Raw genomic sequence first — 23,269 nt, forward strand, 5'->3', positions numbered from 1 at the left:
TCCCGGCGGCGGAGCGCCTGCGTGGCGGCGCTTTAAAGTTTTCCGCTTGCGCGTTAGTTGCCTCCTTCGGTTTCCCCAGGTAAATCTGTTAGCTAGGTTATTGCAAAGTTAATGTTCCCTGAAGCATAAATTGGGCTACTTGTAGCATTCCTAGTGTGGAGAATAAGTGCGCTAAGGTCATGGTAGAACTAAAAACGGGGCTTCTGCGTTTGGGCTAAACCTGGACTTTGTGATAGAAAGTAAACCCTGCAAGAGTCGTGATCACTAGCATTAGCCGCCCCCCGCCCCCTCCTTAGCCTTTTTCCTTAACTTCGCAGTGGTGCCAGAGATCACCCAGAAAGAAAACGAGTATAGGAGGACTCTGAAGATAGTAGCCCATCCCTCCCCTTTACTGTTTTTTTCTTCCATTCATTCACGCAACAAATAATTATTGAGTGTCTATTACTATATGTCAGGCATCCACTGAGATTCAGTATTACTTAATGATTAAGCAAGAGCACGAGTTTTAAAGCCAGTGTCTGTAGTTGTATTCCAGCTCTCCCACTTTAGCTGCGACATTAGGCAAGTTACTTAAGCCCTCTCTTTCCTCACTTGTAAAAAAAAAATCCACCTCATAGGGTTGCTGTGAAGACCACAAGAGTGACAGTGCTTCTCACAGAGTTCAATACAGCTACTTGACATATAATAATATATCCAGTTGGCTACATAAATGTATAGTAGACATCCTAAACTTACATGATGAAAACTAAGCTCCTGATTCTAACCACCACCATCCCCAAAAAACCAGCTCCCAACACAGTCTTCCTCATCTCAGTTAATGGCAACTATATTCTTACAGTTGATGACAAATTGAAATTATAATGGAGTAACCACAGTACAGGTATAAAAAATGGAGTTGGGAGGCCATTGAGGATCTGGTCTCAGACACAATTCTGCCCCACCGAGAACTTGAACTTTCTTTGAACTGTACAGAACCCAAGGACACCACTGGTCATATTCAGAACAACACAGCCACTGCATCCTTATGGTCTCAAGGTCTCCCCTTGTAACCGTGCAACCAATTCGGACCCCAACCAACCCTTATTTAACAAGCACCCTTGGGAATTTCCTGGTGGTCCAGTGATTATGACTTGGCGCTTTCACTGCCAGGGCCTGGGTTCAGAACTAAGATTGTGTAAGCCGTGTGGTGCAGCCAAAAAAAAAAAAAAAAACCCCAAAACAAGCACCCTTACTTCTTGCCAGCTCCAATTATAATTCTTGATAAAGAACTCACGTAACTAACTATAACCTTGTGGTTTTTGCCTTTATAAGCCTCCACCATTTTGTAGTCTGGTGGAACACATTTCAAGTGCTTCTTGAACATGTGTCTCCCTCAGTAAGACCCTGTACAAAACTAAACTCACAACTCTCATGTTGTACATTTTTCTTTCAGTTGACAGTTATGCAGGCCAATAATCTCAGTCATCCTCAACCCCTCTGTTTTTCTCCAGCCAATCAGCAAGTTCCATTGGCCCTACTTTCAGAATATATACAGAAACCATCTGCTTCTCACTACCCTACACTACTATCACCTTTATGCTTGGATTATTTTAGTAGTCTTACTGCTTTCTCTTGCTTCCACCTTGTCCTCACTTAGTCTAGTTTCATCACAGTTGCCATCATGATCATGTTAACACATCAGAAATGTTGTATCACTTCCCTGCTCAAAACTATCCACTGGCTTTACATAGCACTCAGAGCAAAATGCCCTACCAGATCTGCCACACTCCATTATCTCTGTGATCTCACCTACTACTCTTTTCTTCACTCATTCACCTCCAGGATCTTACCCCTTGTTGTTCCTTGAATATGCCAAGCATAATTTCACCTCAAGGCCTTTGCACTTGTTGCTTTCTGCCTGAATTGCTCTTCATCCAGATATGTGCATGGTTTGCTCCCTAACTCCTTCAGATTTTTATTCAAAATTAACCTCAGAGAAGTCTTCCCCAGCCACCCTATTTAATTCTGGAGTCTGCTTGGCACAGTTAACTATCCCATTTTTTGTTTCCTTTTTCCTTTTTCCATAGTACTTATCACCACTTATGCTACTAGTACTAGGTAATTTTCTTATTATATTTATTGCTTATCATCTGACTCCCTCTGCTAGAATGTCAACTCCATAAAGGCAGTAATCATTGTTCATTGATATATCTTAAATGCCTACAATACCACCTGGCACAATTAAATATTTGTTGAATTAAAGAACAGATCTTTTTTAGCAGTGGATCTTACAGGCCTCAGAACCTGCTGAAGTCTGGTGTCCTAAAGAATGGAAATTCCTGGGAATTCCCTGGCAGTCCATGGTTAAGACTCCATGCTTCCATTGCATGGGGCACAGTTTCGATCCCTGGTCCAGGAACTGAGACCAGGGAACTGAGATCCTGCATGCCACAAGATGCGGCCAAAAAAAAAAAAAAAACAATATGGGGGAGATGCTTGGTGACTACATACATGTCATGTTTCTCATCAAATTTTCACCTTCTAATTTTAGCATTTATTGATGATCTTGCCTGAAACAATAATAAGGTGATTGCAAAAAAAAAAAAAAAAAGAATGGAAATTCCTTACAGACAGGAATTGTGTTACATTGTATCTCCGGGACCTAGGATAGTGCCAGGCATAGTAAGGGCTCAATGTTTTTCTCATTTTACCAATAAGCCTGTATTTTTCCCTTTCTTCAAAATGAGGCTTTAAACCTACTTTAAATACCCTTTTAACCAGTGTTTCTGAAAAGTATTGTGTGTGGGTGAAGTATAGTTTGGAAAAAGCATGCCCCCAAATTGACACAATTTTATACATGGAAAATTCAAAAAAAAGTATTATTTCCAGATTACAAATGACAGAAATGAAAACCCTAAGATGTTTTCTTAGATAGTAGGTTCACTGGAAAATGCAGTTATTCTCTAGGGAGGTTATTAGAATTTCCCAGGGAGCACCAGATTTTTGTATTTAAAGTCTGGTTTTTAATAAGCTTGAGAAGTATGTACCAAAATCTACCTTCCCTGATGGTGCAGGATGAAACAATGAATAAATCCTGGCTTTGAGTAGCAAACTGAGGGTACTTCTTGCTCAACTAATTCATGCCTCAGTTTCCTCATTGTATCTACAGCACCTAAAACCAATGTCTCACATAAGTAGTCACTCCAAAAAGTCTGTTGAATGGGTTAATGAGTTCTAACTCTGCAGAGTTGTAAATTTATTTTCAGTGCTTTTAACTACCTGGATTCAATTCCCCATAGGGATTTTCTTTTTTTTTTTTAGGAACTGATTTTATTTCCAATATTTGGAATCAGACGGGTTTAAATCTTAGTCTCGCAGTTACTAGCTGTGAGTCTGTGATTCCTTCAGGTAATACATTTTTCTGAGGTTGTTGCCCCAATTATAAAATGAGAATAAGTCTCTACTTTAAAAGAATATTGTGAAGATTAAATGTAACTTATAAAACATATTTAGGGACTTCCCTGGTGGCGCAGTGATTAAGAATCCGCCTACCAATGCAGTGGACATAGGTTCGAGCCCTGGTCTGGGAAGATCCCACATGCCGTGGAGCAATTAAGCCCGTGCGCCACAACTACTAAGCCCGCGCGCCTAGAGCCCGTGCTCCGCAACAAGAGAAGCCACTGCAATGAGAAGCCCGCGCGCCGCATCGAAGAGTAGCCCCCGCTCGCCACAACTAGAGAAAGCCCATGTGCAGCAACGAAGACCCAGCACAGCCAAAAATAAAATAGATTTTAAAAAACAACAACAGAAAACAAATAAAACGTATTTAGTGTGACACTGGCATAAGGATGGACATATAGATCAACAGAATAGATTAGACAGCCCAGAAGTAAACCTCACACATACTGTCAGTTGTTGTTTTGGTTTGGTTTTTTTGGCTGCATTGGGTCCTTGTTGCTGCACGTGGGCTTTCTCTAGTTGCGGCGAGTAGGGGCTACTCTTTGTTGCGGTGCGCAGGCTTCTCATTGCAGCGGCTTCTCTTGTTGCGGAGCACGGGCTCTAGGCGCGCGGGCTTCAGTAGTTGAGGCACGTGGGCTTAGTTGCTCCGTGGCATGTGGGATTTTCCCGGGCCAGGGCTCGAGCCCGTGTCCCCTGCATTGGCAGGCAGATTCTTAACCAATGCGCCACCAGGGAAGTCCACGGTCAGTTGTGTTTTTTAAAGGGTGTCAAGACCATGCAATGGAAAAAGGACAGTCTTTCATCAGATGGTGGAGGGAAAACTGGACATCCACATGCAAAAGAATGAGACCCCTTCCTCATTCCATATACAAAAATTAACCCAAAGTGGATCAAAGACCTAAACTTAAGAGCGAAAACCATAAAAAGTCTTAGAAGAAAACGGGAAAATCTTCATGACATTGAATTTGGCAGTAATTTTCTTGGATATAACACCAAAAACACAGCAACAAAAGAAAAAATAAATTGGACTTCAAAATTAAAAACTTCTGTGCATCAAAGGACACCATCAAGAGAGAGATAAGGTAATCCACAGAATGGGAGAAAATATTTGCAAGTCATATATATAATAAGGGATTAATATATAGAATATATAGAGAACTCCTATAACTCAACAAAAAACAAATAACCCAATTAAAAATGGGCAAAGAACTTAACTACACATTTCTCCAAAGAAGATATACAGGTGGCCAAAAAGCACATGAAAAGATGCTCAACATCATTAGTCATTAGGGAAATAAAAATCTAAACCACAAGGAGATACCACCTCACATCCATTAGGTTGGTTACTATCAAAAAACCCAGAAAATAACAAGGGTTGACAAGGATATGGAGAAATCGGAACCCTGCACACTGTTAGTGGGAATGTAAGATGGTGCAACCACTATGGAAAAATGCATGGTGGTTTCTCAAAAAACAGGATTACTCTATAATCCAGCAATTCTCCTTCTGCGTATATACCCTAAGAACTAAAAGTAGGGTCTCAAAGAGATACTTGTACATCCACGTTCATAGCAGCATTATTCACATTAGTGAAAAGGTGGAAGCAACCCAAGTGTTTAATGACAGATGAATGAATAAACAAAATGTGGCATATATATATATATATACACATATATATATATATACACACACATGTATACATATATATAAACACAATGGAATATTTTTCCTCCATAAAAAGGAATGAATTTCGGATACATAGTACAACATAGATAAACCTTGAAAATACGCTAAGTGAAATAAGCCAGACACAGAAGGGAAAATATTGTATGATTCCACTTATATGAAGTACCTAGAATAGACAAATAGAATAGACAAATACCAGGGGCTATGGGGAGGCAGGGGGTGGAGGGTGGGAAATTATTGCTTAATGATTAGTTTATTTCAGGTGATGAAAATGTTTTGGAAATAGATAGTGGTAATAGTTACATAATACTCAATTGTACATTTAAAAATGGTTAAAATGGTAAACTTCATGTTATATATATATTTTAAAAATATTTATTTATGCATTTGGCTGCACTGGGTCTTAGTTGCGGCACATGGGATCTTCATTGCCGTGTGCAGGACCTTCGTTGTGGCATGTGGGATCTTAGCTGAAGCATGCAGGATCTTTACTTGCAGCAGGCAGGATCAAGTTCCCTGACCAGGGAGCGAACCCGGGCCCCCTGCACTGGGAGTGAGGAGTTTTTGTTTTAATAAATTTATTTATTTATTTTTGGCTGCGTTGGATCTTTGTTGCTGTCGAGGGCCTTCTCCATTTGTGGCAAATAGGGGCTACTGTTTCGTTGCAGTGCGCAGGCTTCTCATTGCGTGGCCTCTCGTTGCGGAGCTCGGGCTTCAGTAGTTGTGGCACGCAGGCTCAGTAGCTGTGGCTCGTGGGCTCTAGAGCGCAGGCTCAGTAGTTGTAGCACACGGGCTTAGTTGCTCCGCGGCATGTGGGATCTTCCCAGACAAGGGCTCAAACCCATGTCCCCTGCATTGGCAGGCAGATTCTTAATCACTGTGCCACCAGGGAAGCCCGAGTGAGGAGTCTTAACGATTGGACCACCAGGGAAGCCCCTGAATCTAGATCTTTTTGACTATGTAAAAAACTATGCATATAAGGTAGCTGGCACATACTAGAAGCTCCAATCTTTTCCTTTTCCTTCAACTACCTACACTTAATACAGTCTGAAGTAATAGTCGCCTACGTATGAACGAGTTCTGTTCCAAGAGCACGTTCGTAAGTCCAGTTTGTTCGTAAGTCCAACAAAGTTAGCCTAAGTACCCAACTAACACAATCAGCATATATAGTACTGTACTGATAGGTTTATAATACTTTTCACACAAATAATATGTACATAAACACAAAAAATAAAACATTTTTAATCTTACAGTATAGTACCTTGAAAAGTACAGTAGTACAGTACAACAGCTGGCATGCAGGGGCTGGCACGCACATTCACATCTTTGAAAGTTCGCAACTTGAAGGTTTGTATGTAGAGGACTTACTGTATACAGTGAGTAGTTATTCCTTAGTATTTTCAGTTAACATATAGGCAAACTTATTTTGTACTTAGTGCACTTCTGAAAACTTTAAAAGTACAATGTCAAAGTTACTCAACAGAGTCCAATTTTAAAGGGGTACCTGTTTCCAGAGTACTAAACATGCCTGACAGAGGTAATCCAGTGGACATCTAAGAGATGTCATAGGTGCCAAAGATCAAGGTAGGAGGTATTGTATCTATCGCCCTGTAACTGTGTAAATACTAAAGCACCCCTCTCCCGAAGGTGATGCAGGAATAAAAAGATTAGGGCAATCCCCACTCATTAAATGACCATGAGGTATCCTCTAGCTTCCCAGAGCAGGGAGTGGAAGGTCTTTCTTCCATGACAGCACAAGCTGATTGGGACCTCACCAAGTCAGCTACCCGCTTCTCACACACGAGGCCTTTTCTACTGGCCACCTGCTACAACCCATCATTGTTCACTGCTCCGGGGTACATGGACAGTGGTCAGGACTGGAGATTAGGACAAGCAGGGGATAATTTCAGAGACATTCGAATTCCAGAGCTTAGCCACCCCTTAGTATTTTGGAGAGACGACAGAAGCAACTTTAGCCTCAGAGAAAAGCTGCCACTTAACAGGGAGAAGTGCTGCCAAGTAACAGACCTAATACTGCTATCACAAACATACCCTGCCATTTTGGCAGAAGCCAGGTCTTTATTCTTTAGCAACAGCAATCGGCAACAGGTGATAACATGCTGTGGCTCAAAATCATTCAGAAGTAATGTACTGAAGACCAAATTCAGAGATTGAAAGGTGATTCAGAAGTATCAGTGTCTAATTTGTTAACTTATTAAAATGAGGTTGTACAAAAGTAACAGAGTTGAAGACAGTCTGTATACAGAATTTCTCAAATCGCAATGTAAGTCTCTAGAGGGCAAGGACCAGATCTTCTATTTATAAGCTGTTTCTATGTAGTGCCCAATAATATGCTTTATTCACCATGGGCCTTATTCCTGATGAGTGGAAGAAAGACAATCAAGCCCTGAGACACAAGGAACACTGGTTCCATCATATCTGCTGTTTAATCAGTAAGTATGGTTATTGTGAAAGAGAGAAAAAGACACTGAAGACAGAATTAAGACCAGAAGAAATCTGAAGCCACGCTACTGTACCACAAGGGGGCAATATTTGAACACTAGTAATCTGGAGAGATAGGAGGCTTGGCAGTTGGCTCTGTTTACCTTTTTTTAACATCTTTATTGGAGTATAATTGCTTTACAATGGTATGTTAGTTTCTGCTTTATAACAAAGTGAATCAGTTATACATTATTTACTTCCTTTTTTAACACTATGCTGAGTGGGCTCCACTCAGGGTGAGGAGAGGTGGGCTAGCCACTTCCACCTACCCTCTGCATTCTCCTACAGGGGTTGGCACCAACTCTCCTTATACTAGCAGGCATGGCTGTTAGGGGACCAAGATCAGAGGAAACACAGCAGGAGAGGAAGCAGAGCAGCTGGTCTTCCCACAGTGGTCAGATGCCCCAGCTGTCAAGAGTCCCATGCCCAGGAGTGCCTGTTGAGGAGGGCAGGGGTGGTAGTTGGGACCTCCACCTGGAATCTCTTTTGAGTACTATAGGGCAATGGTTCTCCAGTTTTAGCCTGCATCAGAATCACCTGCAGGGCTTGTTAAAATAGATTGCCGGGCTTCAACCTCAATTTCCAATTCAGAAGGTCTAAAGTAGGTCCCAAATTTTCCATTTCTAGCAATTTCTCAGGTGATGCTACTGATCTGAAGATCACACTTTGAGAACCACTGCTGTAGGTATTTCTGGCTTTGTGCCCTTCTTTCTCTTAACACTCCCCCATTCTCTCTTTCCTACCATCCATCTACTGCTTTCTTTTCCACCAACCCTCCACTAGCCTCCTTTAGGAAAACCACAGGAAAGACAAAACAGGGGTGAATGTTAGACTGTCTTAAGGATTCCTTTGGGGAAGGGTTCCAGCTCTCTACCCTGGTTGATGGGTGTTTCAGAAGTAGAATTTATTCCAAATATACACGTTTCCTCTTCCTTTTACCTAATAGTTGGAAGGCAGTTCAGTAAAGAGGAATAGATCGTTTTCCAATAATAAGATCTTGCTTTGGGTTTCACAAAAATTAGACATGGTAGATATACTCCACTACATTTTAAAAAATTTCCCACTTCAGACTACATTTCAAAAAATTACAGTAAAATATAGGGACTTCCCTGGTGGTCCAGCAGCTAAGGCTCCATGCTCCCAATGTAGGGGGCCCAGATTCGATCCCTGGTCAGGGAACTAGATCCCTCATGCCACAATTAAAGATCACGCAGGCGGCAACAAAGATCCTGTGTCCTGCAGCTAAGACCTGGCGCAGCCAAATAAATAAATAAATATTTAAAAAAAATTACAGTAAAATATACAAAACATAAAATTTAACATTTTAATCATTTAAGTGTACAGTTCAGTGGCATTAAGTACATTCACGTTGCTGTGCAAGTATCACCACTATCCACCTCCAGAACTTTTTCATCTTCCCAAACTGAAACTCTGCTCTCATTAGACAATAATTTCCCATTCCCCTCCTCTCAACACCAGCCCTTGGCAACCACCATTCTACTCCCAGACTATTTTTGGACTTGGTTTCTCTTTGACTTAATACAAGAAAGTGTCTATTGCTGACTAGTGGGACTGCTTCTATATATGCAGGCCTTCTTGCATATATGTGAGTTTATTGTAAGAAAGGTAAGAGAAAATGGGGTGGGAGAAAGAAAAGAGGTGGAGACAGCTGGATAAGGATTTTCACATGGGGCCTCCTATCCACAGGCCTCAGCAGCCCTGCCACGGATCCGCCCGATTCTTTCGCATCAAGAAGTTGATCTTGCGAGCCATTTCCATGTTGTAGATTCGCCGGCAGGTTTCATAGCTTTCCCTCTGTCGCCGGCGGCAAGGCTTCTCGTAGTATCGCCGTCGCTTTATGTCCTCAATGAGCCCATCCATGGTAAGGATTCTGTATAAACACAGGCAATGAAGTTAGAGGCTTAGGCTCCTTATTGTTTTTTCCAGTTTCACAATGATCAGAAGTCAATTGACCAAATAACTGGTGTCTGTAAAAATGGTGTGAAATAGTGACAATACAGCATTAACTGCCAACATATAGAGGCCAGGCACCAAACAGTAATATGTGGGGAAATAAAAAGGCAATTAATTATATAGTCCTTGTTCTTGGGGAGTTTATAGTCATGGTCATGTTCTCAACCTTTTTTTTTTTTTTCTACCACAACACACCTGGGATATGGCACAGACCCAAAAGAACAGTGGCTCCCTATGGCAGTGAGTCTCAACCAAGGGGCCATTTCGGAATTTTCAAATGGGTAACTCATTTGCAATAGGAAAAAATAACTAGGGGTGATTCCTATGTGGTCCTTAGTGGAGAATGTAGTTCCACCCCTACTGTGTTTAAGAGCTGATGCAGCTGAAGTCTGTAAGTCTGAGAAATATCTGGGCCCACTTAATACAGGGAAAGAAGAGGCCCTTATCACAACAGTGATACAAATGGGAGCATTAAAATAATAGCCTCAAGCATGATTTTTGCATGTACCACATGCTCCAACCACACTACTTTACTGACTACTCTCTGAACACACATTAATACCAAGTCTTTACTCACACTGCTTCCTCAGCCTAGAATGCCATCCCCAACCCCTAGCTGCCAACCTTCTGAGCTTTTCCACATCTTTTTGATGCTAAATCCAGATGCCATCTCTCCACAAAAGCTTTCTCATCTTCTTAGAGAAAATAATTTTGTTGTATACCTATTTAGAGATTATTTCATTTTGCCATTCTGTTAGTTATTTATACAAATGTCTCCCTCACTAGACTAATAATCCCTGAAGACAGAAACCGTATTTTATTAATCTTAATTTAGTTCAATTTGTTTTTTCCTGCCCACCTAATTCCTTACAACACAGTTTCTCTTGGATTCATAACACGCTTAACTCAAACCAGCCCCTTTGTTCTCACTGAGCCAAGAGGACACGGGGGTTTATTCTATAACCTACCTTATCCCTGGGCTCCTGAGAGCTCTGGCTCCAATCTGAAACTTGTCTCTCCCTCTCAACTCATCATCAGTTGGTCCTGAGGAGGTCTGGAGGCACCTGCTGCTACTGCCCTCCATCCTGGCACTGTTTACATGACCCCATTCCTGCCTACCCTTTCCTTTCATTACATGTAAAAAGTACGTCAAAAACACAATTGGAGGTAGAGAAGTTGAGACGTGGCTATTATAACTGGAAGGGGGACAGCAGAAGGAAATAAAAATAAGAAACTACCAGCTACTTTCGCTCAGTGGGAAACCCTATTTATTGCTGGTATGTTATACCAAAAGCCTAAGATAACAATAATAGATTGAACATGTACTTGAAAAGATTTGAGCTTTGGGTACATTACAAATGTGAATAGACATGGGAACCACTATCCCTTGGGATCCTCTCCTAGGCTCCTGCTGATCTGTAAGATCAGTTTGTCTAGGTTTTAGTGGCAGGGAGATGGGAGGCAAGGGAATTGTTGCCAACTCCCAGAAGTGGGAGGAGTAGATAATTCAGGTTCTGTTGAAAACACAGTCATGCCCAGAAGTCATGTGGATCCAACACTAGAGTTGTACAATAGAAAAGCAGAGCACCAGGGGACTTCCCTGGTGGCACAGTGGTTAAGAATCTATCTGCCAATGCAGGGGACACAGGTTCAGTCTTTGGTCCAGGAAGATCCCACATACCACAGAGCAACTAAGCCCCATGTGCCACAACTACTGAAGCCTGTGCTCTGTAGGACCCACGTGCCACAACTACTGAGCCCACATGCTGCAACTACTGAAACCCACGTGCCTAGAGCCCGTGCTCCACAACGAGAAGCCACCACCACGAGAAGTCCACACACTGCAGTAAAGAGTAGCCCCCACTCGCCGCAACTAGAGAAAGCCTGCGCGCAGCAACGAAGACCCAACGCAGCCAAAAAAAAGTAGGGCACCAAAGACTCAGTGTCTTGGCCCACAAAAGGGTCTCCATTGCTGGCTTTCTTCCTAATTTACCCTTAACTGTTGGTATCCCTCCAGATTCTGACTGTAAACCACCTCCTTTTTGGTTCTACATGATTCCCTTAAACTTTACCACGGGCTTCAACCCTGTGCACAATGCAATCATTTCCCGAAGAGCCTTTAAAAAGTATTCATGCCTTGGTCCCGTTCCTCAGAGATTCTGATTTAATTGGTCTCCAGTGGGGTTACACTGGGTATATTTTAAAACACCCCTCAGGTAATTCTAATGTAGAGCCACACTTGAGAACGGACCCAGACACTGGTTGACTCTTAAATCATTATCTCTAGCCCCAATCTTATCTTAGAACTAGACTGATGTTTCCAATTGCCTTAAACCCCACAAAAACCAATTTTATTATCTCCTCCTAAAATTCATTCTTCCTCCTCTGTACTCTCTCTGCTAATGGCATCACCAGTTAGTCAAGCTAAAAATCTCACCATGTTCCTGGAGTAGGCCTTCTCCTTTACTTCCTACACTCACATTTACAATATCCTATACATTCTATAACCTGAAATAGTTCTTAGATCTTTTCCTTCTCTCCTTTCCCTATGGCTACAGCTCTTATTATGGTCCTTATACCTGTACTGAAATAATCATCTAACTGATCATTTAATCAATAAGTATTTATGGAATCCCAACTCTGTACCAGACACTGTGTTAAATGCTGAGGATATAAAACAAACTTAGGCATAGTTCCCTGCCCTTGCAGTCTAGTAGAGAAGACAATTATGTAAGAATTACAATAGAATGTGATAGATGCAAAGATAAGGGAAGCACACAGGAGAGGTATATAATCTGGACTTGATAAGAAGGTGGTTATGAAAGCTTTCTAACGGATACCTTATTTGAATTGTGAAGGGTAAACAGGCTGCCCTATTTCCATTCTCCTTCCCTACACCAATTATTGTCCTAAAACATAAATCAGATTGTGGGACTTCCCTGGTGGCGCAATGGTTAAGAATCCGCCTGCCAATACAGGGGACACAGGTTCGAGCCCTGGTCTGGGAAGATCCCACATGCCACGGAGCAACTAAGCCTGTGCGCCACAACTACTGAACCTGCGCTCTAGAGCCCATGAGCCACAACTACTGAGCCCGCGTGCTGCAATTACTGAAGCCCGTGCTCCTAGAGCCTGTGCTCCGCAACAAGAGAAGCCACTACAATAAGAAGCCTGCACACCGCAACGAAGAGCAGCCCCCGCTCGCCCCAACTAGAGAAAGCCTGCACGCAGCAACGAAGACCCAATGCAGCCAAAAAGAAATAAATAAATTTATAAAAAATAAATCAGATTGTGTACTCTGATGTTAAAAAATCTTTCCCAATAAACAAAATAGCCTAAGCCAGTGGTTCCCAAACTTGTTTGCACATTAGAATCACTTGGGGATCTTTAAAACATTCCAATTAAGTCACAAGAGGGGAGGGACACAGGCAGGGTTTGTTAAGTTCCCTAGGTAATTGCAATGTGCAGATAAATTTGGGAACCACTAGTCTAAGCTCAAAGTCCTAAACAATTGAGCTTCACCCTCTCTCTCTCTAGCTTTATCTTTAATAACTTGCCCTAAAAAGCCTATGTCTAGTCATATTGAGCTAGGTGTTTTCCAAACACACTACACATGTATTTTTTACATTTGTTCATGATGTTCTCTGAGAATATGATTCCTTTCTTTTTCTGTTTTATGAAAGGCCATTTATTCTTCAAAGGCCCAGATCAACGGGTAATGATATTTGTAAACTGGTCCAGGAGAAATTAATCACTCCTTCTCTCTGTTCCCAACGCACAGTGGTTCTCAAACTTTGAGACTCATGCAACAGTCACCTGGAAAACTTGTTAAAACACTGACTGCTGTGCCACCTCGTTTCTGATTCCACAGGTCTAGGGTGGGGCCCACGAGTCTGCATTTCTAACAAGTTCCCAAATGATTTTGCTGCTAATGGTCCAGGGAGAACCAATGCCACAGTACACTTTTAAAGCACTGATCAGACAGTATTATTTTTAGCCATGTTTGGTTTTTTAGTTTTTAAATTCTCCCTTACGGGGTTGTGTGCTTTCTAAGGTTAGAGATTAAGTCTTTCATTTTTGCATTTAATATAGTACTTGGCAGAATATCAGTAAATGTATGACAAAAATGAATCCTCTTGGTGACTGACAAATGTCCACAGCTCAAGGGATTAAGTTACTTTCTAACAGACACAGTTCTTGGGAATATTAGCTCAGAAGGCCTCAATATTACCTTTACTAAAATGGCACATTAGACTTTAGATAGCATTTTCATATCCATGACCCTAATCATTATCCTATGAAACTGATTAAGCAGGTAATGTCACCTTTTTTTTTTTTTGGCCGCACCACGTGGCATGCAGGATCTTACCACTGGACCACCAGGGGAGTTCCAGTCATCTCTTTACAGATTAGAAAACTGAAGTTTAGAGAGGCTGACCTGCCCAAGATCACAAAATGGAGCTAGCAGTAGAATTCAGGTCTTTAGTGCAGTGCTCTGTAATAGCACTCTGCTTCTCAAACAAAAACCACTGAGGTTTGAAAGACAAATTATTGCGGTGCCCATGGGCAAAGCGAAAAATGAGGGAGGAAAGAGCTGGGCCAGGCTCCTTAATTAGAGTAAAAAGATGCAAGCCAAGAAGACATGGCACACAAAGGGAAAGGAAGTGATCCAAACAATTAAGTAGTTATTTCTGTCTAGACCCTGTTTACTGCTATTTAATGAAGGCCACTTTTTGGACTAGAGACTAGTATATTAGAGAAAAAACAGAAAAAACAACAACAAAAACAGTGCCTGAAAGGGAAAGACTGGAAATATAAAAAGGGCAAGGAGACTGGATTTGAGGAGAGACTATGAAAAGAACAGAGACCCTAGATATGACTTCACCTAGGAAGAAGAGCCTACTGGAATGACAAAGACAGTTTAAAGTAGTATGAAAGAAAACAGCAAAAGGAGGAGGAGTTTAGAAACACACTCAGGTATCCTACTGGAGTTTCAAAAGGGTTCTGAAACAGAAGTGATCATCTTACCAAGTAAATGCCTGTGTGGTCAGGCAGAAAAGACAGACAAGAAAAAAGTACCAAAGGAATGTTAGAGGAGGTGAAAAAAGTGAAAAGATCGGTGGCCCCCAACATAATGATGGGGTTGCTAAATGGTGTTCCTTGGATGGTTCTAGTTCCAAAACACAAACCAAATAAATTCTAAGGTGCAAGGTGAGGATTTCCTTCCTTACCTTGCACTTTCTAGGTATCCTGAAAAAGCACAGATTATCTTCAAATGTTCCAGAATCCCTAAAGTAGAGGCATCTACTCAACTCATTTCTAATAAAGGATGTAGGAAGAGTTTTGTAGAACTCATGAAGTAAATAGAGAGGGTGTTACTAATGATGCTTCTGCTTTCACAGGTAGTTCAAGGACTAGTCAACCAAGGGGTTTAGAGTAAACAGATCAACCCGGAGTTTGGGCGCCTGGCAACCTAACATTTAAGGAGAACTCAGCTGCCAGTTCAACAGACTATGTAAAAGGAGCTGAGCTGCCTGGGCTGGGGAATTTGGGGGTGGCAGACTCACATGTCAGTGTAGCCAGCCTACACCAGGATCAACATGTACACAGAAGGACTCAATGGGCCCAGAAGCTCACCTACCAGGAATAAAAGGGTTCAACTGGGCATGCTTCCAGTGTGCTTGCCTTTCTTTACTTGGGCACCAGCCAATCACGCAGGGCTTCCTAATGACCCCCCACTCTCCATCTCTTCATCCCAGGGCACCAATGAGGGCCCTTGGTTATATAACAAGCATTTTGTGGTGGTCTCACTGTGCAGACACATAGGCTGTTTCCTTTGTAAGACTGCATCTGTGCTCCAAACATGCTAAAGCTTTAACCACCTCCCTCTCCTCTCATTTGCTCTCACACCTATTGTTGTAATTAGACCGCAGAACATGCAACTTATTTTTAAACTACCAACTATCAGAAAGCTGAGAGAAACGAGGAGAAGCCCGGGATTTAAGAGAGATATACAGCAAAGGCAGCCAGAGGACATTACGGAAAACCAGAGGAAAAGAAGTAAAGTGTCAGAAAATACTGTGTTTGGATGGACTTGGAAGGCATTATGCTTAAGTGAAATAAGTCATATAGAGAAAGACAAATACTGTATAATCTCACTTATATGCGGCATCTAAAAAATACAATAAACTAGTGAAAGTAACAAAAAGAAGCAGACCCACAGATATAGAGAACAAACTAGTGGTTACCAGTGGGGAGAGGGGAGGGGAGGGGCAATATAGGGGTAGAGGATTAAGAAGTACAAACTATTAGGTATAAAATAAGTTACAAGAGGAATTCCCTGGCGGTCCAGTTGTTAGGACTCACCACTTTCAATGCCAGGGCCTGGGTTTGATCCCTGATCAGGAAACTAAGGTCCCCAAAGCTGCATGGCGCAGCCAAATAAATAAGCTACAAGAATATATTGTACAACATGGGGAATATAGCCAATATTTTACAATAAATATAAATGGAGTATAACCTTTAAAAAATTGTGAATCACTATATTGTACACCTGTAACCTATATAATATTATACAGTAACTGTACTTCAATACAAGAAAAAAAAGGGCTTCTCTGGTGGCTCAGTGGTTAAGAATCTGCCTGCCAATGCAGGGCACATGGGTTCGAGCCCTGGTCCAGGAAGATCCCACATGCTGCAGAGCAACTAAGCCATGTGCCACAACTACTGAGCCTGCGCTCTAGAGCCCATGAGCCACAACTACTGAGCCTGCATGCCACAACTACTGAAGCCTGCGCGCCTAGAGCCCATGCTCCGCAACAAGAGAAGCTACCGCAATGAGAAGCCTGTGCACCACAATGAAGAGTAGCCCCCGCTCCCCGCAACTAGAGAAAGCCCACACGCAGCAACAAAGGCCCAATGCAGCCAAAAATAAATAAAATAAATAAATTTATAAAAAAAAGGAAAGAAAATACTGTGTTTACTGTGTTTGACAGACTGACAGATAGGAATGCTGGGACAATCCAGAACCAACCTGCTCACATTTGGATGCTTAAAAGTCCTTGCCTATTTTAAGAACAAAATATTTGTTCACTTTTTTCTCCTGAGGCTAAAATATAATTTAAGGATATGTATCTAACACTCCAAGATAAAAAGGAACATAAATGCAGCTTCCTAAAGAATAAATCTACATTGACAAAATACATATCCTCCCCAAAGATTATAAAAATCACTGCCATAATACTTGCTCCAAGCTGGCTTCTTCCAACCATGCACTTCTTGCACTGTTTTCCTAGATAACCTTAGTCACAAAGTTCGAATTTCCCAAATTCATAAGGAAGCCTAAAACGAGATCATCACACCTCAGGCCCTGAGTGTCTGGGACCAGAATTTCTTCATTTTTTTTTTCTGCCTAACCATGCCTCTCCTTTCTGATCAAATTCTTTTCTTTTTCAGCAATGTAAATTGTTTTTCCCCCCCAGATCTATTCCTATGTTGGTGTTTTAATCCCTGGAGTGAGGAAAAAGTAATACCACATTTCTTACCTAGGATACTTGATAGAATGCCAAGGGTACTATCCAAAGACAAAAATCTCTAGATAAATTCAATGCATCTGCCTGGAGGACCAACTTTAACTAGAGTGGAAGTGGGGGTGCTAGCCCTAAAACAAACGTAAAGACAACAAATAAAAATCACCTAAAATTTTAATTAAAAAAAGAGAGATTAAAAAAAGAAATTCCATGTTTGCTTGTGGTGGAAGAACCCCTTATAGTTCCTTCACTCTCCTCTCCTGTTAAGTATACTTCAGTGGAAAGGTTTGACAAACACTAAACTTAGGGAGTGACAGAAGATAAAGGAACATTTATATTCATTAAGTAGACATTTATTGAGAGCTTTCTATGCACCTGACACTTTGGTAAATGCAAGGAATATACAAATGAAAAAGCATAGGTCTCTACCCTTAAGACTATTAAAATCCTAGCTGAATATTAAAATCTCATGAGACATTGTAAAAAATGCTGCTGGTCAGACGCCACCATCGAGAGATTGATTTAGTCTCAGGTTGGGCCCTGACATCACGAGGGTTTTTGTTTTTTGTTTTAAATAAAGATTCCCCCAGGTGATTGGCAGCAGGGTCAAAAACCACATAGCGTTACACTGACCAGTTTCCTGCTGTTTCTGACTAAAATGAGCATTTCTACCCAGGAAAAAAGTATGCATAAACTGCAATTCACCTATAAAAAGAGAATCTTAAAAGTATGGGGTTCTTGTTTAACAAAAAGGAGGAAGGAGGGAAGAAGAAAGGAAAGAAGGAAGAAATCAATTTAGAGATATTTGAAAACAGATTCTTAGGAACAAGAAGGTATAAGATAGTACTAGGCCAGGCCAGATGACAGAAGGTATCCAAACACACCTCACCTTCTGTCATTTATTTCTTTTTTTCTCACCTACACCCACTCCACACCTGGGATCAGGAAAGATTTTCAGATAAAATGAAAAAAAAAAGAAAAGAAAAAACAGGAAAAGCAAAACCCTCATGTTGCTTAAATAAAAAGGTATTTGCTAAATTAGGATTTCATAAGAGGCGGAGATACAGAGATTTGTTTTCAGGTTAATTAGAACAATCCCAGGCAAAAAAATAGAAGAGTCTTCTCTCAGAAGGTGAATTGGCCTTATGCTTTCTGCAGACTTGGCATCAATAGAGAGATGATCAACTCCTTTAGGCAGGAAGTTAGAAACATTTTGTTTTTCAGGTTTTAAATTTTTGTAAGTGGAAATGGGGGATGAGGGAGCGGTGCATACAGAGGGAATAAATGCTGTTATTTCAAAATGAGATTAGCATTAGCATATAGAGAAGAAGCCTTGGTTGGAAAGTACCAGCATGTATAGGAAAAGTCATTCCAATATACCAGCAGCCAACTAGAGCCTCAGGACAAAATAAAGCTAAATTATTTTCTCATTTTTTCACCTCCAGGCCACCTTGAGCATTAACTTGATAATCAGGGAGCATAAGAGAAAAAACAGTTAAAGCAAACTGTCAATCTCTCAAAACAAATGAATAAACAAATCACCCATGAAGTAAAACCAAAAGGGTAAAAACTCCCTTACAGTTACTTCCAAATTATGATAATAGCTAACACATAATGCCTACTATGTGCCAAGCACTGTCCTAAGCAATTTATTTATATTACTAACTTAATCCTCACATCAACCCTATGAGGTGGGCACTATTATTAGTTCCATTTTACTGAAGAAACTGAGGCAGAGATATTAAGTAGCTAATCACAGATTATGAGGCCAATAAATGGCACAGCAGGGATCTGAACCAGTCAGTTGGCTCTGTGCTCTAAACCACTAAGTTATGCTGCCTCATTTATGTGAGAAAACTATTTTTAGGCCTGGCTTTGGTCAAAAGTATTAAAGTTGCAGCTACTTTCTTTCTTTCTTTCTTTTTTTGGCCTTGTGGCCATGCTGTGCAGCATGTGGGATCTTCGTTCATGCCCCCACCTCCCCATCCCCAATCGTGCCCCCTGCAGTGGAAGGGCAGAGTCCTAACCACTGGACTGCCAGGGAATTCCCTGTAGCTACTTTCTTGATACAACTGTAAGAAATGGTTCAATAAATAATGCTGCACAAATTATTTTTTGGTTCTTCATCAGAGTAGTTAATTTCCTAAAAACAAAATTCTTGCTTTTGTGTTATTTGTTCTTTAAGAATAAAAGAGGTGAGGGGAGCTAAAGCTGAGCCTCTGGAAATTTGTTTTACCATCAGGTTAACAGCTGCCCTTTGACATCCCTTAACAATACAAACATCACAGTCACCCTAGTTAGAAGACCCATCTAAATCCACCAAAATAAATCATACAGAAAAAAACTTGGGATTCCCTGGCGGTCCAGTGGTTAGGACTCTGCGCTTGCACTGCAGGGGGACCAGGTTCGATCCCTCGTGGGGAACTAAGATCCTGCAAGCTGCACTGCACAACCAAAAAACAAACAAACAAAAAACTTACAGGAAGAGGTCAGAAGGGTGAGGTAATCTACAAGACTTCCTTTCCCCAAATTCAGCATTTCATCTCACTAGCTAATTCACTTCAGAATCTGTAAAGACATTCACTTGGTGCTTCCAGTATAGGGGCAGAGAAAGATCATTAGACATCTCAACCCTCCCACAGACATGCCACTTAAAGGTCTAAAATAGGAGAGTAGGGAATGAGCAGCAATACAAAAACATGAAATAGAATTATCTTACTGCCCTGTACTTAACTGATTATCTTTCTTTCGACGCAAGTGAAAATGCAGAGGGAACAGCTTCTGCCCAAGGATATGACTGGCATGCACAGTCACTGAAAGAAGAGGCTGACCCAAGACCAGATCCTTTTAAAAGACAGACAACTCAGCCTGCAACTGCTTCTCAATTACATAGCTTCTGACAGCACCTTTGTCCTCATTTACTATGGTCCTCTGCCATCCAGCCCTCCACACCTAGAACTCTTTGCTTGGGTAAGAATTGGTTCTCTTTCATTTACCTTCTTAGCCCCCAAGAACCCCACCTATATTTAAACCCAATCAAATAAGGATTCTTAACTGGAGAGTGACTGCCGTAGGTCTCTCCATTTCCAGAGAAATTAGTCAATAATGTAGTAACAGAGCAAAGAACATTGCACTAGAAAATTGTGATTTATGCTTCTTTCCACCATTCAACAATTGTAACCCAAGGAATATAACTCAATCTCCCTAGGCTTCTCTTACTTCTGACATAAAGCTACCACCTTAGTGGCCTTAAGGCCGAGGACCAGCTCATATATTAACATCTCTTTCATATAATTATTTGATAATTCAACTCAACAAGCATTTGTTTCTCCAAACTCTGCTTCACTGGGGAGAAAATGATAAGTGAAAGTCAAAATCCTTACAACTAGTGATAAGGGAAGCTTAAGGAACTATTTTCTTGAGAAACCACAACTGTGAGGCGTTTTTTATTAGAGTCATTCTACATCTCTTACCCTAGCATTCAAAACCTTTCAATACAGCTCCTCCACTCCAGCCAGTTCATTTCCATCTTGTTTTTGCTTGTGTTGTTAACCTTTCTCTGAACCTGTAACACTTTTCTATCTCTTGCTTGCTTCCCTAAGATCCCAAATCTGAGTTCATCTTTTCCATTAGCCTTGTCCCACACCAATCCCTCACTCAGCTTTCTATATATCATGTACTATGTTTTCGCTTACTAGCAATTTTATAACTTGATTTTCCCTTTGGGCTCTTTTTAAAGTCTTGGATAGAATTCAGGTTCATTATCAAAGGAATGATGGCTGATAAGTAAGCCTCACAGTTAGGTTTGGGAAAGAATTTCATTTTTAATATAGTAAACTGAGGGTCTGAGAAGTTTCAAGGCTGTGAACACCTGGGCTGGCACTGGTTTGAGACAACCTACAACAGGGGAAGTGAGAGAATAACCACCACACTTCTCAAGAGTTGGTCTAGGCATGATTCTGGTCCCTAACCAGTTACCTGTTTAGGGTCCTGTATGCACCTTCCACATTCCCTTCCTGTACCATCACAGTTCTGGCAATGAACTTCAGATGTTTTGCCATGACCTTGGATTTAAGTCTTCAGTCTGCAGGACCTAAAGTATGACGGAGAAAGGGGTAGTAAAGTATAGAGACCAGCTAATAAAGAGAAACACAACAGAAAACACAACGACGTAGCTTATTCAGGGCCCGGAAATGCAATGGGCTCTGGAACATGCGCGACTGGGGCACCTGCAAGTCCTCATATCCTAGAAAGTATACGCGACTTGTTATCAAGATTCGCCCGATCTCTTTGCCAATACAAACCCTACCATAGGGAAGACGACAGACGGTAGCAGGGCGTCCCCACGTAGATTTATCTGACCGGTCATGGGAGACCGGGACGCGCCGCAGGCGTCCCCTCTCCCTCCCAATTACCGCTCCTCGTCCCAGGACGGTTTGGGGTGGGAGCCGGGAACAGGGTCTCTCCGTGCTTGGAAGGGGGGAATCGCGAGAACCGCGCCCTCCCGCCACACCCGCCTCACTTTACCCTTCCCCCGCACAAGGTCCTCAACGCTCGGCGCCCAGCCGACTGGAAGCCCGCCCCGACCGGAAGCGGAAGTTGCGTGATCTCCAGCGCCCCGCGAAGACAATGAGGCTGAAAGGGAAATGAAGCTACGTGGAAACCATGGCAACCGTCCTTCGGGCCGGGGTTGGCTGTTTCTCTAATCCTCCCCCACCACCGCCAACCCCCGGGCCTGGACTCAACACCTGACAAAGCAAAATATTTGTTGCCTTAAATTCCGCCCTAAACGGATTCCTCGGTTTCTCGTGGAGTCTCCGTCCTTCGGCATCAGAGGTCAGCCCGATTCCGTACCCCTTAATCCTATTAAATCTTTTTTTTTAAATTGAAGTATAGTTGATTTAAAATGTGGTGCCAATCTCTGCTGTAATCCTATTAAACCTTAAATAGATAATCCATTTCTTTTTCTGGAAGGAAAATAAGAATAGGCGAAGCTTCCTGAGCATGCTTCCTGTTTTCGCCAAGGACAGATTCCTTGAGATCTGCTCTCCGGATGGAAAAGAGTTTTACCCCCTCATCTGCCTGAAAACTAAGGAAAAAAAAAATGAAATGAACATACTATCAGATTCCTATAACATCACCTTCTCAGACATTTCACTAAATAAAGTGAAATCACTGAAGAAAGAATCAATACAGGGCTTCCCTGGTGGCGCAGTGGTTAAGACTCCGCCTGCTAATGCAGGGTACACGGGTTTGAGCCCTGGTCTGGGAAGATCCCACATGCCGCGGAGCAACTAAGCCCGCGCCTAGAGCCGGTGCTCTGCAACAAGGGAAGCCACCACTATGAGAAGCCCGTGCATCACATCAAAGAGTAGTCCCCACTCGCTTCAACTAGCGAAAGCCTGTGAGCAGCAGCGAAGATCCAACGCAGACAAAAATATAAGTTAAAAAAAACAAGAATTGGGAAACACCTGCAGGATTTAGAATCAAAGACTCTTTTATGTCAGCTTCTATCCCATTTGTCTCCTAGTGACAGTATAAATAACTCCTTTTTTATTTCTTCCTCATTGTGGAAACAGCTTTCCTTTTATTTTATTCGTATGTTACTTCTACATATATATCATTTTATGGTTATTCACATATGTTCGGATCTACTGGAATACAGTAGGGAAAGGCGCAGAAGAAAGTAGGTCCTAACCAGGTGCTTGTGTAATAAGGTTCTTTGGTTACCTCCCCTAAAACACAGAGGCACATACACACACACAGATGTATCATCATCAATTATGCTAATAGACCTCACACAAAAACTGAAGCCTTGGACTTCCCTGGTGGTGCAGTGGTTGAGAATCCACCTGCCAATGCAGGGGACACGGGTTCGAGCCTTGGTCTGGGAAGATCCCACACACCGCGGAGCAACTAAGCCTGTGTACCACAACTACTGAGCCTGCACTCTAGAGCGTGCGAGCCACAACCACTGGGGCTAGGGCCCAAGCTCTGCAACAAGAGAAGCCACCACAATGAGAAGCCTGCACACCGCAAGGAAGAGTAGCCCCCGCAACTAGAGAAAGCCTGCGCACAGCAACTAAGACCCAATAAATAAATAAATTTATTTTTTTAAAAAATCTAAAAACAAAAAAAAC

The 23,269-nt window shown here is 41.9% G+C and overlaps 1 protein-coding gene across 2 annotated transcripts; it reads right to left on the reverse strand.

Moving 5' to 3' along the window:
* Positions 1 to 8,936: 8,936 nt before the first annotated feature.
* MRPS21 (mitochondrial ribosomal protein S21) lies at positions 8,937 to 21,733 on the reverse strand. Of its 2 annotated transcripts, none has more exons than XM_082856206.1 (3): positions 21,657 to 21,733; positions 21,108 to 21,222; positions 8,937 to 9,517 (listed from the first exon to the last, which is right to left on the reverse strand). In XM_082856206.1, exons 2-3 carry the CDS (start codon positions 21,188 to 21,190, stop codon positions 9,337 to 9,339), a joined length of 264 nt encoding a protein of 87 aa, XP_082712332.1. In that variant the 5' UTR covers positions 21,191 to 21,222; positions 21,657 to 21,733; the 3' UTR covers positions 8,937 to 9,336. The 2 variants fall into 2 exon arrangements, with proteins under 2 accessions (XP_082712332.1, XP_082712333.1); XM_082856207.1 differs by lacking the exon at positions 21,657 to 21,733 and adding an exon at positions 21,439 to 21,641.
* Between the last annotated feature and the right edge of the window lie 1,536 nt (positions 21,734 to 23,269).

This window comes from Leucopleurus acutus (genome assembly GCF_964270905.1).
Source record: "Leucopleurus acutus genome assembly, chromosome: 2".
Taxonomy (NCBI): domain Eukaryota; kingdom Metazoa; phylum Chordata; class Mammalia; order Artiodactyla; family Delphinidae; genus Leucopleurus; species Leucopleurus acutus.